The following is a 16640-nucleotide window of genomic DNA, read 5'->3' on the forward strand; positions in this document are numbered from 1 at the left end:
ACACACGTGATCCACACTGCTTACAGGCTGGCCTTACCTCATGCTCAGACTCATCCCGGGGTAAACACACACATGGAAAAACAGGGATACTTGGTCAGAATGATTCATTTTGGAGTTTAAATGTAAACAAAATTAATTAAAAAAACGCCCAAACGCATTGCAGATGTAAAATAAGTTATTTTAGTTTTGTGCATTTCATAAATGTTATGCATAATGCATTATGAAATGCACAAAACTAAGACTTACACTGTTTTTCAGACTATTAGAGGTGAAAGGAGAATAAGTATTTACATCCCTTAATTTAATAAAAAAGTAGAGTAGAAAAGTGAGGATACATGTATAAAAAAAAGTGCTCAATCATAAGTGATACATAACTAATTAATTTTCTTTTGAATAGTTATTTTATTCTATATTTATGAAATGTATTATTGTTTTTCATACATTTAATTTAATTCCTTTCTTTTTCCTTATCCTTATAAAAACTAAACTAAAGTAATCGGGAAAACCAATGTGGCTTTTTCTTTCTATATTCCAACATGTTGTTATTTTATTATTTAAATGATTTTTATTATGTTATTCATATTTGTTTTTTCTTTATATTTCCACATTTTTTAATTATTGTTTAAAGATGTTTTATTTTGATGGCACTCCTTTTAATTCCATAAAGAACTTCAGACAGTCATCTATTTAATATTGATCAACAAATAATACTTAAATCCAAAGGATAATGCAGATGCTGTCACAAATTGCTGACATCCTGGGTTGCAATGAAAACCACAGCAGCTTTATTAAATACTTAACAAGTCACAGTTTACTTTGAGTTGCTGAGCCAGATAGATGAGAAGGAGCTGCTGTGAAGAAACCACAGGACAAACACTGTAGCCTCCTCAGTGGGGCCGGGTCAGACATGTCACAGCCCAGTGAGAAGACTTACTGCTGCATTACATAACCTTCAGGGACACAGTCATCACAAGCCATACGTCTCAGAGACTGGGCTCTCTCTGGGCTCATGTCTCAAATATTTACTGGCGAGGGACAACGACGCAGGTTCCTCACTCATAAACTCAGCATTGTCCACATTATAAAAATAGCAGAGCCCTTGTTGGGCAGACTTATGAATGATATTCTCCTGTTAAAATCCCCACACAGTGACACTCCCCAGAAGTCGTGATACTTTTGTCTTTCATGATTGTATCAATATGGACTATCAGCAGTATACACAACCTAGAGTTATGGTTGCAATGGTGAGGGGGTAAAAAACAGATATGATGTGGACGGTGTAATGCTGCTCTATATTAGGGCTCTTTCGTTTGGTTAATGTCTGCCTTCATCAGAAAGACACATGTATGTGTATTCTGTATTTCTCCGGCTTTTAGTTGAATGAACACTATATTGATTTGTGGGAGTGTTATGACCTGTAATAAACCTAATGATTATTGCTGCGATGAACGAGATGATTACTGAGTTTTATTGGGCAGGGACGTATTATCCCACAAGGTTGTAAGAATAAGAGGAATCCTAGTGCACGGAGGCCTATGAGACCCAAACAATTTGGAGTTCTGTTTTAAGTCCCGTTTTACACTAAATCCTGTGACATTAAGATTTAGCGAGGGCGTATTTGTGTTGCCCGATCCCGTAAACTAGGATTGCAATGGATGCCTTGAAGAAAAGCCAATGGATTTTGAAATATTGCAAAAAAATATATACTCTGTGGCAAACACACGTTTATGATACTTACATTAATATAATATACAATGAGGCTGTAAAAGCCAACTAGTCATGACCTTAGTCATTTATTTCAATTCTGTTCATATCTATATTTTAAATTATTTGTATTATTGTTAGTTTTTTACTGAATATATGTATTCATAATTACAGAAATAAGCTTTTTAATGTATAACCAAACTGTTGTTCCTTGATTGACTTATAAGTTTCAATTAAGAAAGTTGTGGGGGGGGAAATAAAAAGGTACAATACACATTTTTCATACAGCAGTGTGAATCTCTGATTTTGGTTAGTGTTGAGTCCTTCTGGACTTATAAGTTTCAATTAAGAAAGTTGTGGGGGGAAAAATAAAAAGGTACAATACACATTTTTCATACAGCAGTGTGAATCTCTGATTTTGGTTAGTGTTGAGTCCTTCTTAAATTATTTGTATTATTGTTAGTTTTTTACTGAATATATGTATTCATAATTACAGAAATAAGCTTTTTAATGTATAACCAAACTGTTGTTCCTTGATTGACTTATAAGTTTCAATTAAGAAAGTTGTGGGGGGAAAAATAAAAAGGTACAATACACATTTTTCATACAGCAGTGTGAATCTCTGATTTTGGTTAGTGTTGAGTCCTTCTGGACTTATAAGTTTCAATTAAGAAAGTTGTGGGGGGAAAAATAAAAAGGTACAATACACATTTTTCATACAGCAGTGTGAATCACTCTGAGGCTCCAAAGTAATGAACGAAGTACTGTGTAGTGACTTCCATAATAAAACCATGTGGGATGTATACACTCAGGTTGGCATCCTTCTTTGAATTGTAATTAAGTATGACTCCACATTTATCTTATTTTAATCACCATATCAGAAATTAAAAAGGCTAATGAAAATGGTGAAGAACACACACACACACACGCACACACAGCGCAGCTCTTTATCTCCCCCTGCAGGATACCAGCGCTGAAACAATCCAGCTTCCATTTCCACAGCAGCTTTATTTGTCTTTACCTCTACTGCTGTGAAAATGATCAATATTTCATAAAAAACACACCTGCATCTCTGGCAGTGTTAGTATATATTGTTAGGATGGCAATTAAAAGATGAAAACAACCATGTGTTTTTTTTTCACATGTGGCTCTAATCTTTTTCAGTAAAACAGCAATAAATCCAACCTTCAGAGAAGAAATAAATAAATAAAGTACCAACCGTTCCACCATATTATATGTGGAAACTTGCATCTATTTATGAAGTAAGATGAGAGTATTGATGCTGTAGCAGGGTTAGCTTAGCATAAAGCCTGTAGCCTCACACATTTAATTTAATGTTTAATTTAAACAAAACGAAAAAACACATTTCCCAAAATGTCAGCATATTAAAGAGTCAGACTAACATACAGGTGGACACTAATGGAGCAATCACAACACACCAGTCGACTGATTGCTAAGTCTACTGGCATCACTTTGGACTTACAAAAAATGGGAGTGACATTTTTCACTATGTTTTGAAATGTTAAAGAACAAACATTGAATTGATAAATTCTGAAAATAATCAGCAGATTAAAAAATAATGAAAGTAGTTACAGCCTAAGTGGACGCAGATGTTTAACTGGTTCTACAATGAAAATGACAAAACAAAAAGCAGTCTTGAATTTAGAATTTGAAAGAAATGTACAAACTGTAATTTTAATATGGTTAACAGTTTTGATTTCATACCATGGAAAAACTGTCAGTAGATGAATAGGACTGAGAAAAGTAGTAAGTATTTACAGCAGCAGCATCTTCACCTAGGTGTTTTTGTACACTCGATAATATTCTTCATTACGGAGGAAAGGCCTCTGAACATTTACACCCAGCATCAAGTATAGTATAAAACATACGTATGTGTCCCAGTAAATAGTCCATGGTCACAGGATTTTTATTTCATAAAAACCTCAAACATTCTCATTCAAGTCCAATAATACAGCACAGTAGTCGTACACTTCAAATCTCTTTAAGTTAGTAGTAGTGGTGAGGCATGGAGAGTGTCACCATCTTTACATACAAAAGACAACCTTAGCAAAGACTTAAAACACAACCAAAAACAACCAAACATTACAGAGCCGATGACAATGTTTCGGAGCTGGACAGACCGTCTCCGGACGCGTCAGACCACCTTTGACATGAGGGGGAGTGGAGGCTGCTGGGAAAAAAAACCTGCTGATGAAACACGAGTCCAGTTGGCTAGCACAGACGTGTCAGAGCTGTCAATACAATGTTCTACAGACAGCCACACGTAGTCTTTATGTGTCCTTTTTCATCTCAGGCCGCACATCTGCCATGTGTCCGTCTACTCTTCAGTTTTTGGGGTAGATCTTCTCGTAGAAGAAGTTCTGTGCCAGCAGGTAGAGCTCCCCGTCCTTTTCCCTGACAGCATGTGCCCGGACAAACTGGAACTGCTCCAGTGCAAATTCGTAGAAATCGTTCTCCATCTTCCAGATGGCCGACTGCTGCAGCTTGGCGATGGACTCCTTCGTGGGCGGCTTCTTCTCGCTCGTCTTCCTCAGGTGGGATTTCTTCCCTGTGAGGATTACAGAGGAGAGGAGGATTAAAGTGGTGCAGGTACGTGCAGCAAGTCATTCAGCATTACTTTTATTTTGCAGTAGTTTTTTCCTTCCACTGCTCATGTGCAAAAAACACTTGCCTGCAATGTATACCTTGTCAACAATGTATTTACAATGTGTTAGTGTTACAGGCTCAGTCAGTACTGTTACCTTACTTTTTCTGAATTCTGCTACTTGTTTTTTACCGTGTAGTACTTATTCGGTTTTTTAGCTATTCGTTTATATTCTTACTCACGTCTGCTTATCTTTTTTATTTGATATGCAAATCTACTCTTTTTTCTTTTGCCTTTCAACTCACTGTACTTTTGCTGCTGTAGAGCCGTAGAGTTCCCCGATCAAGGACAAATAAAGGATTTTGAAAAAGGTTTCAAAAAATCATTGGCTCTATTTACAGGTGTCAAAAGTATCTACAACCAAGGAGGGTCATTGGTAACCCACAGAAAACAGGCGTCTGACATAGCATTGTGTTTTTGCTCATAACTGCTCATATTAAAATTGGGCCGAAACATGCAAAATTCAAGGATTGGATAATGGGGTAAAAAAGTGGTACAGGATACTTTGAGTGACAAGTTATATCTTTCATTTACACTTAAATTCAAACGAATGGCTCGGTGCAGGTGAAGTTACAAAATAACTCAATCCAAGGGCAGATCTTTCAAATCTGTCCAATCTGTTCTATATATTTTTTAGGGCCCATCTTTAATGGGGCTCTTTCTTGCTTTTTGGAGTTTCCCTTTCCTGTAGTGTGTTCTATAGGTTTAGTGTTATATGGTCTGCAAAGGCTAAAATCCCTGTGTTCCTTTCTCTCCTACACTAGGGCCCCTTTAACTCATAGCCATACAAGCTATACCTCAGAAAAGCTAAATTCAGAATACAAAGAGCTGTTTTTTTAGTCTGTGGTTAGGAAACAGGACTGCATGACTTCATAACAACAGATTTAGACTTTCAACGAATAAAATAATAAATCCCTGATTAACTTGAGTACTTTAGTGTATCTAAAAAAGACGAACATCATACTTCATAGCACCTCTATATCACTGTCACATTTAATTCCTCTGTGCTCTCCATTATTCATTCTGGCTGCACTCGCTCTAACTAATCTGTAACTACATCAGCGAGAGGCATGAGTGCATATTGATCACGATTCAATTCTCAGAGGGCCAATTCAGACTGCACAATTGCAACCACAGCACACTGTAGGACTGCAATGTGAGTAAGCTCTTAAGAGTATTATAATATTGGGGGAGGGAAACAAAAATATGCTTATGATAGCGAATGTTTTTAGGTCTTTATCAGACATGGCACCTGTTTTGTAGAGCTCCGTGGCTCCTTTGAAGAAGCGTGGCAGCGCAGCCTCCAGCATCATCACAAAGTCCTCCAGCTCCTCTGTGACTCCCACCAGCAGGTACTCGTTCACCAGGTTGTACTTGGCCTGCTCCAGAGCCCACTGGCTGCCCACATTCCTGAACACATCATGTTGTTTGTATGTGGTTAGATGCTTTGTATTCTGCTGAAATGATTACAAGGTTTGTAAAGGACAGAGAGAGTGTGGGAGGAAAAGTGAATGCTTTCTTTTCACATTCAAAGCTTCTATTGAGGATTTAAAATGAAGCTTTGAATGTCTGTGATATTTTGTGACATCAACAGCTTAGAATACATTTTTTAAATTCCATCATTTTAAGATAATGATATATCATAATAAACGGGTTAGCCTTTTCTTTTTTATTACAATGAAATGTTTTAAAAAAATATGAATCAGTGTGTCGTTCCTTTTATCCGGGAAGCAGGAGAGCAAACAGCTTTTTGGACTGCAGTGAAAATGTTGTTTTTGAAAGGCTAAAAACGGCAAAATATATAAGCGTTGAAGAATTATTTTGCAGTGTATTTTTATTTGTATTTACATTTGGGTTAGGGTTACATACACAAATCTTAGTCAGCAGCACTGAACCTTATTCTACAAACAGTATAATATCTGAATCAGGTTTATTGCCAAGTAGGTTTACACACACAAGGAATTTGCCTTGGTGTAAAATAAATAGAGATGCAAAATAAAATAACTGAAAACCATTTTGAATGTTGATTAAGAATTTGATCGTCAAAGTTATGAATAAAGCTTCAACGTTTCCAAATATTCACTGCAGCCCTAGTGAACTGAAAGAAAAAACAGTGAGAGGAAAAAGAATGAAGTGAGAGGAGCAGAAGACAGAGGAGAAAGACGGGAAGGAGTGGAAAATAAATGAATCTGCGGCAGGTGTTGTCCTGGTCAGGAAATGAAATGATAGGGAAGGAAGTCCATTGTTTAAACCTATAAAGTGACTGTTTGGCAGAGCCTAGTTAAACACAGCATTACAGGACATTTTGATCTTTAGTGTTTATTTCATGTTTCCAAGGGGCTTTGTGCTTCTTTCAACGGGGGCCGAAAGCTGCTAACGCGCTACAATTGCCCAAAACACTTCCATTAGAAAAACTGTGCTCCACCTTCAGAAACGATGCATATATAAAAACACAAATGTGCCAAAACGCAAATGAAGAAACATCTTCACCAACTTGATAACACATGCGCAGCATTTAGAAACATTCACCAACTTGATGAGTCATGTGCAACGTTTACTAAGCTGCATAAACCAAAAGCTGCAAATACAAAACACTGCAAGAAGCTCAAAACACAACGGAAACGGGGAAACTTCAAAGTGACGCACATGCGGCTTTCACACAAGCGCTTTTCCCTTTCTAGCTCCGAGCGGGAGCTTTTCTGGTTCAGCTCCGGTTTCCCTTTTCTGCTTCCGCTCTGTTCACACCGCCCAGAGCTGCCGCTGCTGCGTCATGACGTCACCGTTTACATCGCTGATTTGCTCCCCAACGGCGTTACGGCGGTCACAACAACAACAACAATGTGGGACTGCGTCCGCAGGGCCGGCCCTTGGCATAGGCAGTATAGGCGAATGCTAAGGGCGCATCAAGCCAGGGGGGCGCCGAAAATTGGAGGAATCTTTTTTTTTTGTTTTTATAAAATATATATATTTTTTCATTGTGAATTTTTTTTTTCTTCAAATAAAACAATTTCCCGATTTTGGATCAACAAAGTACATCTCATTATCTTATCTTAACAGAACTACGCCTATATAGCGTACAGCGCCCATACACTATGGCGCCCCCCCCCCCTAAATCAGGTAAGTTGAACTGCCCCAGCCCCGCAGGCTGTTTATGTCCTCAAGGAGCGAGGGGGGCGGGTCAAGTGTCACTGATTGACACTTGACCCGCCGCCTTTGACCTGCTGTGACTCGGAAGAAGAAAACAAAGACGGTAATTACCATGTCGAAAAGGACAAAGTTATCTGGTGCCCGGGGAAGAAAGAAAAGAAAAGAAAAGAGGAGGAGGACAAACGGGAGAAAGACAAAGGTACGTTAATGTGATGATGATGAGGATGATTAAACAAAGTAAAAAAATTGATTGTAGTTACCGTTGATGGAGCAGTTTTAACTTGCTAGCTTACTTTTAGACGATAGCAAGGTTGTTTGTTTGCTAATCAATAGTTCCATTTAGAGTTAACGTTAATTATTACCGTTACTCCCACCTTAAATTCAGGGACATTTGGAAAGAGTTACATCACCTGCTATATATCATCTACTATATCTGTTGAGGTGAGCCAATGTTTGTCCTGCTTGTAGTAATAGGCTAGTAGTAATAATGATAGTCATTAAAATGCTATTCCTTTTACATCCCCTCAATAATTTATAGTTGTAGGCCTTTAATTGTATTGCCTTACAGTTTATGCTGTCTAAAGTATGTTCAATAATCAATAGTGTAACGTTTACATCAGTGTTAAAATGCTTGTCACTACTGTAAATACTGCGTACCTTAGCCTTTATCTTTAATATGCTATATTACAATGTATGTAGCTGTTTCTTTGCCATCTGGTAAGTCACAGAATCTGCAGGTGCATCTAAAAGAATAACTATATCATAGAACTGTTTTTCTTTAATTTAATAAAACAAATGAATCATATATTCTAGATTCATTATGCATGAAGTGAAATATTTCAAACCTTTTTTGTTTTAATTGTGATTATTACAGCTTACAGATCATGAAAATCAATAATCCTGTATCTAGTATAATATTAGATAAGGATTTATAATACAGATATTTCGATCTTCTGAAAAGTTTATTCAAATATGTACTCAATACTTGGTCGGGGCTCCTTTTGTAGAGATAAATGCATCAATTCTACATGGAGTCAATATATTCCATGATATTCTAATTATTTTGTAAGCTGCTCCTGTTTTCTGATTTCTATATTATGTCTTAGGTCTAGCAAATATAATGCATCTCTTGATGGTCACATATACTTCTCTTCTCTCTCCAGATGCACTTTTGAAAATGTTTGGGCCTCATACCACCTCAGCAGAGCCCAGCCCTGCAGCATCAAGCGCTCCTGTCCCTTCCACCTCAGCAGAGCCCAGTGATACAGCATCAAGCGCTCCTGTCCCCTCCAGCTCAGCAGAGCCCAGTGATACAGCATCAAGCGCTCCTGCCCCCTCCACCTCAGCAGAGCCCAGTGATACAGCATCAAGTGCTCCTGTCCCCTCCACCTCAGCAGAGCCCAGCCCTGCAGCATCAAGCTCTCCTGTCCCTTCCACCTCAGCAGAGCCCAGCGATACAGCATCAAGCGCTCCTGTCCCCTCCACCTCAGCAGAGCCCAGTGATACAGCATCAAGCGCTCCTGTCCCCTCCAGCTCAGCAGAGCCAAGTTATACAGCATCAAGCGCTCCTGTCCCCTCCACCTCAGAAGAGCCAAGTTATACAGCATCAAGCGCTCCTCTCCCCTCCACCTCAGCAGAGCCAAGTTATACAGCATCAGGGATAAAGGCTTCACCAATAGACCCTGCCGACTGGCCATCTGTTCTTACTGATAATGACAGGACAGAGTTTGTTCAAAGTGGACCATATCAAATTTTCCCAAACAAAAAGACGGGTGAAGGTGTCAGCAGGACTATTTTAACAGAGTCTTAATCAACGGAGAAAAAATCAAAAGAAGCTGGTTGATGTATTCAAAAAATAATGATAGCTTGCACTGCTTCTGCTGCAAAATGTTTTCACAGAGAAATTACAAACTCAATAGGGAAGGACTAAAGGACTGGAAAAATGCAAGTCACTTGCTCAAGGTACATGAAGAAAGCAAGGAGCACAACACAAACATGGCAACATGGAAGGAGTTAGACGTCCGTCTTGACAGGGGGCTTACAATAGATATGCAAGAGATGGCCCTTGCTCAGGCTGAGAGAAATAGGTGGCGCGACGTTCTCACCAGATTCGTGGCAATAATTCAGTCCTTAGCAGAGAGAAACTTGGCTCTGAGGGGGTCCACAGACACATTAAACCAACCAGACAATGGCAACTTTTTAAAAGAAGTGGAGCTTATGGCCAAATTTGATCCAGTCATGAAGCAGCATGTTGGTAGGGTGGAAAGTGGAGCTGGCAGTCACACACATTATATGGGCAAAATAATTCAAAATGAACTGATTGACTCAATCAGCTCTAAAATACTGGACACAATTGTGGAAGAGATAAAAACGTGTAAGTATTTCTCCATCATTTTGGATTGTACTCCGGATCTGAGTCATAAAGAACAACTCTCTGTTATTGTCAGGATAGTATCGCTAGAAGACAAACCACAGGTTAAAGAACATTTCCTGGGCTTTCTTGTGACAGAGCAGTCAACAGGGGAAAGTTTGACATTGCTCATTCTCAAAAGGCTGGAGGAACTTAACATCCCCTTTGAGGACTGCAGAGCACAGTCGTATGACAACGGTGCCAACATGAAGGGTAAGAATAAAGGTGTTCAGGCTAGGTTGCTTCAGCAGAACCCAAGAGCTTTTTTTGTCCCTTGTGGTGCTCACAACTTAAATCTGGTGGTAGCTGATGCTGCAAAGAGCTCACCAGATGCTATAGGCTACTTTGGCTATTTAACAAAGTTGTACAAACTCTTCTCGGCCTCCACGCATAGATGGGACAACCTGCTGAAACATGTCAAAACAACCCTGAAATCGTGGTCAGAGACCAGATGGGGAAAGCAGGATAAAAAGCGTTGAGGCAGTAAAGTACCAGGCTGGGCAAATCAGAGAGGCTCTTCTGGAGGTGAGGGAAACAACTGCAGACCCTGTGTTGAGAGTTGAAGCCCAGTCTTTGGCTGAGGAGATTGGATCTTACCGTTTTATCATTTGCACAACCATATGGTATGACATCCTCTACAACAGGGGTGTCAAACGTACGGCCCGCGGGCCGGATCAGGCCCGTGAACAAGTTTAATCCGGCCCGCGAGATGATTTTGGAAAGTATAAAAAATAAAAAGAGCTGCAATTTTTCAATGAAAGAAACTGCTGTTCTAAATGTGTCCACTGGGTGTCGCAATAGCAATTATGTGAAGCGAGCAAACTATGTATAACGGGGCTGAGGAAGTAATCCTGTGTTTACAGTCTATCGTGCTTGGCTTCCTCACTCCCCAAAATGTCGCTATCAAAAAAGAGAAAAGTGGACACAGAGTGCAGAGTTTTCCAAGAAAAATGGTCATCCTCCTATTTATTCACGGAAGTGAATGGGAAACCCGTGTGTTTGGTTTGTTCGCAGCACGTTTCAGTGCTGAAAGAATATAACCTTCGTCGCCACTATGAGACTCAACATGCCGACAAATATGATAACTTGAAAGGAAAACAGAGAAGCGAAAAGGTGAAGGAATTGCTGGCGGGTCTGAAAAAACAGCAGTCTGTGTTTACTCATAGCCGAGAAATCGGCGATGCTGCAGTGAAAGCCAGCTACCTTATTGCTAATGAAATTGCAGTGGCTTCAAAACCATTTAGCGAGGGTGAATTTGTGAAGACATGCATGCTGACAGCTGCAGAGATTGTGTGCCCTGAAAAGCGTCAAGCTTTTGAAAATATCAGCCTGACAAGAAACACAGTTGCACACAGGATTTCTGATCTTTCGGAGGATTTGGACAGCCAATTGAAGCGCAAAGTTAAGTCGTTTATTGCGTTTTCAGTTGCAATTGATGAAAGCACGGACATTACAGATGTTGCGCAACTGGCCATATTCATCCGCGGAGTTGATGATACTTTGACCGTAACCGAGGAGTTTGTGGAGTTGGTGCCGATGACGGATACCACGACAGCGGCTGATATTTTCAACACACTCGAGGGTGCCCTGGACAGAGTCGGAGTGGACTGGTCACGCGCTGTCAGCGTGGCTACAGACGGTGCGCCTTCAATGATCGGGAAAAAAGCAGGTGTTGTGACGAAATTCAGGGGAAAAGTGCAGACTGCAAATGGAGGACGTGATTTTTGGACTTTTCACTGTATTTTGCACCAGGAGGCATTGTGTTGCAAGTCATTAAAGATGGATAACGTCATGAAGGTGGTCGTCCAAACTGTTAATTTCATCCGATCAAGAGGCTTGAATCACCGTCAGTTTGACAACCTTCTCAGAGATAAAGACCACAACTACGGCCTGCCTTACCACACCGAGGTAAGATGGTTAAGCCGAGGCATTGTGCTGAGGCGTTTCTTTGATTTACGAGAGGAAATTGAACAATTCATGAAACAAAAAGGCAGACCAGTGTTAGAATTTAAGTCCAAAGAATGGATGCAGGATCTTGCGTTCATGGTGGATGTTACAGAGCACTTGAATAACTTGAACACGATGCTGCAGGGGCGCAACAAAGTTGTAACGCAGTATTATGACAGCGTATGTGCGTTCAAGTTGAAGCTATCATTGTGGGAGACGCAGCTCGCGGGAGGTGATGCAGCGCACTTTCCTTGTCTGAAAAATGTGTGCGATACCCAACATGTCGCAGACATGAAGCGGTTCAAAGATAAACTAATAGGACTATTGCGGGAGTTTGAGCAACGCTTTCAGATTTTTGGTGAACTGGAGAAAGACTTCAAAGTTTTCTGCTCGCCATTCACCGCGAATGCCTCTGATCTGCCCGTCAACATTCAACTTGAAATAATAGACTTGCAGTGTGACTCAGATTTGAAGGGGAAATTTGCTGCAGCTGGCTTAGACACATTTTATCAGTATCTTTTGCCAGGTTACCCCAACTTGACAGCCCTTGCTGCAAAAGTGTTGTGCATGTTTGGAACCACGTATATTTGTGAGCAAGTTTTCTCTGTAATGAGCATCAATAAAACAAAGCTGCGCTCAAGGCTCACGCACAAGCACTTAAATGACATCCTGAAATTGGCTGCCACTCAGGCTTTGACCCCTGATATTGATGCACTTGTGAAAGCTAAAAGATGCCAGGTTTCAGGAGCAAAAACAACAGTGGGTAACCCAACTTAAAATGCTGCATAAGACACTGCACCCTGATATAGTTATCTAAAAAATGATTGTCTTCTGTGCAGATTGAAAGAAAGTGAACAGTGTGTGATTTACTGTAATAATGACAGTAACTTCAGTTCATAAGTTAGGTTTGTTGAAATTGTTCATGCATTGCACAGCTTTTATTTATCAATAAGTAATGTAGCCTACAAGGCAGGAAGTAAGTAACTCAACCCTCTTGAAAAGTTTCTACCTCAATTTGTCTCAATCATTTGGTGAGTTAGTACAGGATTAATATGTTAAAATGACAAATTAGTTATTTGAGAAGAGTTTTTGTATTTTGTTCATTCCCAGTATATGACTTAATGTTGTTGTATGGCTTTTTGTTGATACGCCAAGTCTAAATGTGCTTGTACTGTTATTGCACTAAAGTTCACTAAACTTAAACAAAGAAAACAATCTGAAGTTGTCGTCATTTTTTTGTTATTATGCTATGATTTTACCGCTCCGGCCCACTTGGGAATAGATTTTCCTCCATGTGGCCCCTGAGCTAAAATGAGTTTGACACCCCTGCCTTAGACTGACTCTCCTTGCCTTTCTTGAAGCAAAATGATCTATGACATCATCATAAGACAGCTGTTTTGAGACCACATGGTTGATGCTTAGGGTGGATAGTCCACTGAGACGTTCTTGTCCCATAGAAGCTCTCAGGTAAGTTTTGACCAGTTTGAGCTTTGAGAAGCTTCTTTCAGCAGCAGCCACTGTAACAGGAAGAGTGGCAGAGATTCTCAATGCAACCCACAAATTGGGGTACATTTCTGTCAGCTTCTTCTCATGAAGGAAGGTCAATAGTTCCATGTTTGTCATCTTCTTTGATGGCAAATGTGGAAAATGTTGCATTTCTGCAGCAAGTTCCCTGTCATCAATGTCTGGTTGTCCATCATGGGTCAGAGCAGAGCTCAGGGTTTGACAGTGCTTTGGCAGTTCTTCGTTTGATGTGGTGGGAAAGTTGATGAGCACTCCAAACTTGTCATTTACCTCTTCAAGGTGCTAAAATCTCTCATCAAGTGAAGAGAGGGCTGTATCCACAACCACATTAAAAAATGTAATTTCCATTTTTTTAAGTGCATCATCAATAGGCTCATCTGGAGACTCATAACCAAACTGCCGTTTTGTGGATCTCAACCGCTTTTGTTTGAGAACAGACTCCACGTTCATCTCCTCACACATCTCCTTTGCAGTTGTCTGTGCATCAGAAAATCCGGTCCTTCTGTAGCAGGTGAGGGAATCTCCTGTTTTCTTCAGCAGGTCGACAGCCACATCTAACTGCATGGAGGGTGACTGCATCAGTTTGCTCACATGCTGGATCTTGTAGAGCAGGGGTGTCAAACTCATTTTAGCTCAGGGGCCACATGGAGGAAAATCTATTCCCAAGTGGGCCGGAGCGGTAAAATCATAGCATAATAACAAAAAAATGACGACAACTTCAGATTGTTTTCTTTGTTTAAGTTTAGTGAACTTTAGTGCAATAACAGTACAAGCACATTTAGACTTGGCGTATCAACAAAAAGCCATACAACAACATTAAGTCATATACTGGGAATGAACAAAATACAAAAACTCTTCTCAAATAACTAATTTGTCATTTTAACATATTAATCCTGTACTAACTCACCAAATGATTGAGACAAATTGAGGTAGAAACTTTTCAAGAGGGTTGAGTTACTTACTTCCTGCCTTGTAGGCTACATTACTTATTGATAAATAAAAGCTGTGCAATGCATGAACAATTTCAACAAACCTAACTTATGAACTGAAGTTACTGTCATTATTACAGTAAATCACACACTGTTCACTTTCTTTCAATCTGCACAGAAGACAATCATTTTTTAGATAACTATATCAGGGTGCAGTGTCTTATGCAGCATTTTAAGTTGGGTTACCCACTGTTGTTTTTGCTCCTGAAACCTGGCATCTTTTAGCTTTCACAAGTGCATCAATATCAGGGGTCAAAGCCTGAGTGGCAGCCAATTTCAGGATGTCATTTAAGTGCTTGTGCGTGAGCCTTGAGCGCAGCTTTGTTTTATTGATGCTCATTACAGAGAAAACTTGCTCACAAATATACGTGGTTCCAAACATGCACAACACTTTTGCAGCAAGGGCTGTCAAGTTGGGGTAACCTGGCAAAAGATACTGATAAAATGTGTCTAAGCCAGCTGCAGCAAATTTCCCCTTCAAATCTGAGTCACACTGCAAGTCTATTATTTCAAGTTGAATGTTGACGGGCAGATCAGAGGCATTCGCGGTGAATGGCGAGCAGAAAACTTTGAAGTCTTTCTCCAGTTCACCAAAAATCTGAAAGCGTTGCTCAAACTCCCGCAATAGTCCTATTAGTTTATCTTTGAACCGCTTCATGTCTGCGACATGTTGGGTATCGCACACATTTTTCAGACAAGGAAAGTGCGCTGCATCACCTCCCGCGAGCTGCGTCTCCCACAATGATAGCTTCAACTTGAACGCACATACGCTGTCATAATACTGCGTTACAACTTTGTTGCGCCCCTGCAGCATCGTGTTCAAGTTATTCAAGTGCTCTGTAACATCCACCATGAACGCAAGATCCTGCATCCATTCTTTGGACTTAAATTCTAACACTGGTCTGCCTTTTTGTTTCATGAATTGTTCAATTTCCTCTCGTAAATCAAAGAAACGCCTCAGCACAATGCCTCGGCTTAACCATCTTACCTCGGTGTGGTAAGGCAGGCCGTAGTTGTGGTCTTTATCTCTGAGAAGGTTGTCAAACTGACGGTGATTCAAGCCTCTTGATCGGATGAAATTAACAGTTTGGACGACCACCTTCATGACGTTATCCATCTTTAATGACTTGCAACACAATGCCTCCTGGTGCAAAATACAGTGAAAAGTCCAAAAATCACGTCCTCCATTTGCAGTCTGCACTTTTCCCCTGAATTTCGTCACAACACCTGCTTTTTTCCCGATCATTGAAGGCGCACCGTCTGTAGCCACGCTGACAGCGCGTGACCAGTCCACTCCGACTCTGTCCAGGGCACCCTCGAGTGTGTTGAAAATATCAGCCGCTGTCGTGGTATCCGTCATCGGCACCAACTCCACAAACTCCTCGGTTACGGTCAAAGTATCATCAACTCCGCGGATGAATATGGCCAGTTGCGCAACATCTGTAATGTCCGTGCTTTCATCAATTGCAACTGAAAACGCAATAAACGACTTAACTTTGCGCTTCAATTGGCTGTCCAAATCCTCCGAAAGATCAGAAATCCTGTGTGCAACTGTGTTTCTTGTCAGGCTGATATTTTCAAAAGCTTGACGCTTTTCAGGGCACACAATCTCTGCAGCTGTCAGCATGCATGTCTTCACAAATTCACCCTCGCTAAATGGTTTTGAAGCCACTGCAATTTCATTAGCAATAAGGTAGCTGGCTTTCACTGCAGCATCGCCGATTTCTCGGCTATGAGTAAACACAGACTGCTGTTTTTTCAGACCCGCCAGCAATTCCTTCACCTTTTCGCTTCTCTGTTTTCCTTTCAAGTTATCATATTTGTCGGCATGTTGAGTCTCATAGTGGCGACGAAGGTTATATTCTTTCAGCACTGAAACGTGCTGCGAACAAACCAAACACACGGGTTTCCCATTCACTTCCGTGAATAAATAGGAGGATGACCATTTTTCTTGGAAAACTCTGCACTCTGTGTCCACTTTTCTCTTTTTTGATAGCGACATTTTGGGGAGTGAGGAAGCCAAGCACGATAGACTGTAAACACAGGATTACTTCCTCAGCCCCGTTATACATAGTTTGCTCGCTTCACATAATTGCTATTGCGACACCCAGTGGACACATTTAGAACAGCAGTTTCTTTCATTGAAAAATTGCAGCTCTTTTTATTTTTTATACTTTCCAAAATCATCTCGCGGGCCGGATTAAACTTGTTCACGGGCCTGATCCGGCCCGCGGGCCGTACGTTTGACACCCCT

The 16640-nt window shown here is 40.5% G+C and overlaps 2 protein-coding genes across 2 annotated transcripts in view; one reads left to right on the forward strand and one right to left on the reverse strand.

Annotated features, from left to right (window-relative positions):
- Nucleotides 1–2992: 2992 nt before the first annotated feature.
- Nucleotides 2993–16640, reverse strand: part of hs2st1a (heparan sulfate 2-O-sulfotransferase 1a) — a 51141-nt gene continuing 37493 nt past the window's right edge. Inside the window, exons 7-8 of the mRNA XM_079649993.1 lie at nucleotides 5622–5779; nucleotides 2993–4273 (exon numbers count right to left, since the gene is read on the reverse strand). Of these exons, the coding sequence (XP_079506119.1) occupies nucleotides 4050–4273; nucleotides 5622–5779 (382 nt within the window). The 3' untranslated portion in view covers nucleotides 2993–4049. The remainder of the gene's footprint in view (nucleotides 4274–5621; nucleotides 5780–16640) is intronic.
- LOC307019260 (general transcription factor II-I repeat domain-containing protein 2-like) lies at nucleotides 5788–13201 on the forward strand. The gene is made up of 2 exons (XM_079649992.1): nucleotides 5788–7715; nucleotides 8680–13201. Exon 2 carries the CDS (start codon nucleotides 10821–10823, stop codon nucleotides 12648–12650), a length of 1830 nt encoding a protein of 609 aa, XP_079506118.1. The 5' UTR covers nucleotides 5788–7715; nucleotides 8680–10820; the 3' UTR covers nucleotides 12651–13201.

The sequence above is a fragment of the Notothenia rossii genome (genome assembly GCF_949606895.1).
Source record: "Notothenia rossii genome assembly, chromosome: 9".
Lineage (NCBI taxonomy): Eukaryota > Metazoa > Chordata > Actinopteri > Perciformes > Nototheniidae > Notothenia > Notothenia rossii.

Bases quoted from the DNA above. Each gene is read 5' to 3' on its own strand.
- LOC307019260 (XM_079649992.1), top strand. From the start codon at position 10,821: ATGTCGCTATCAAAAAAGAGAAAAGTGGACACAGAGTGCAGAGTTTTC.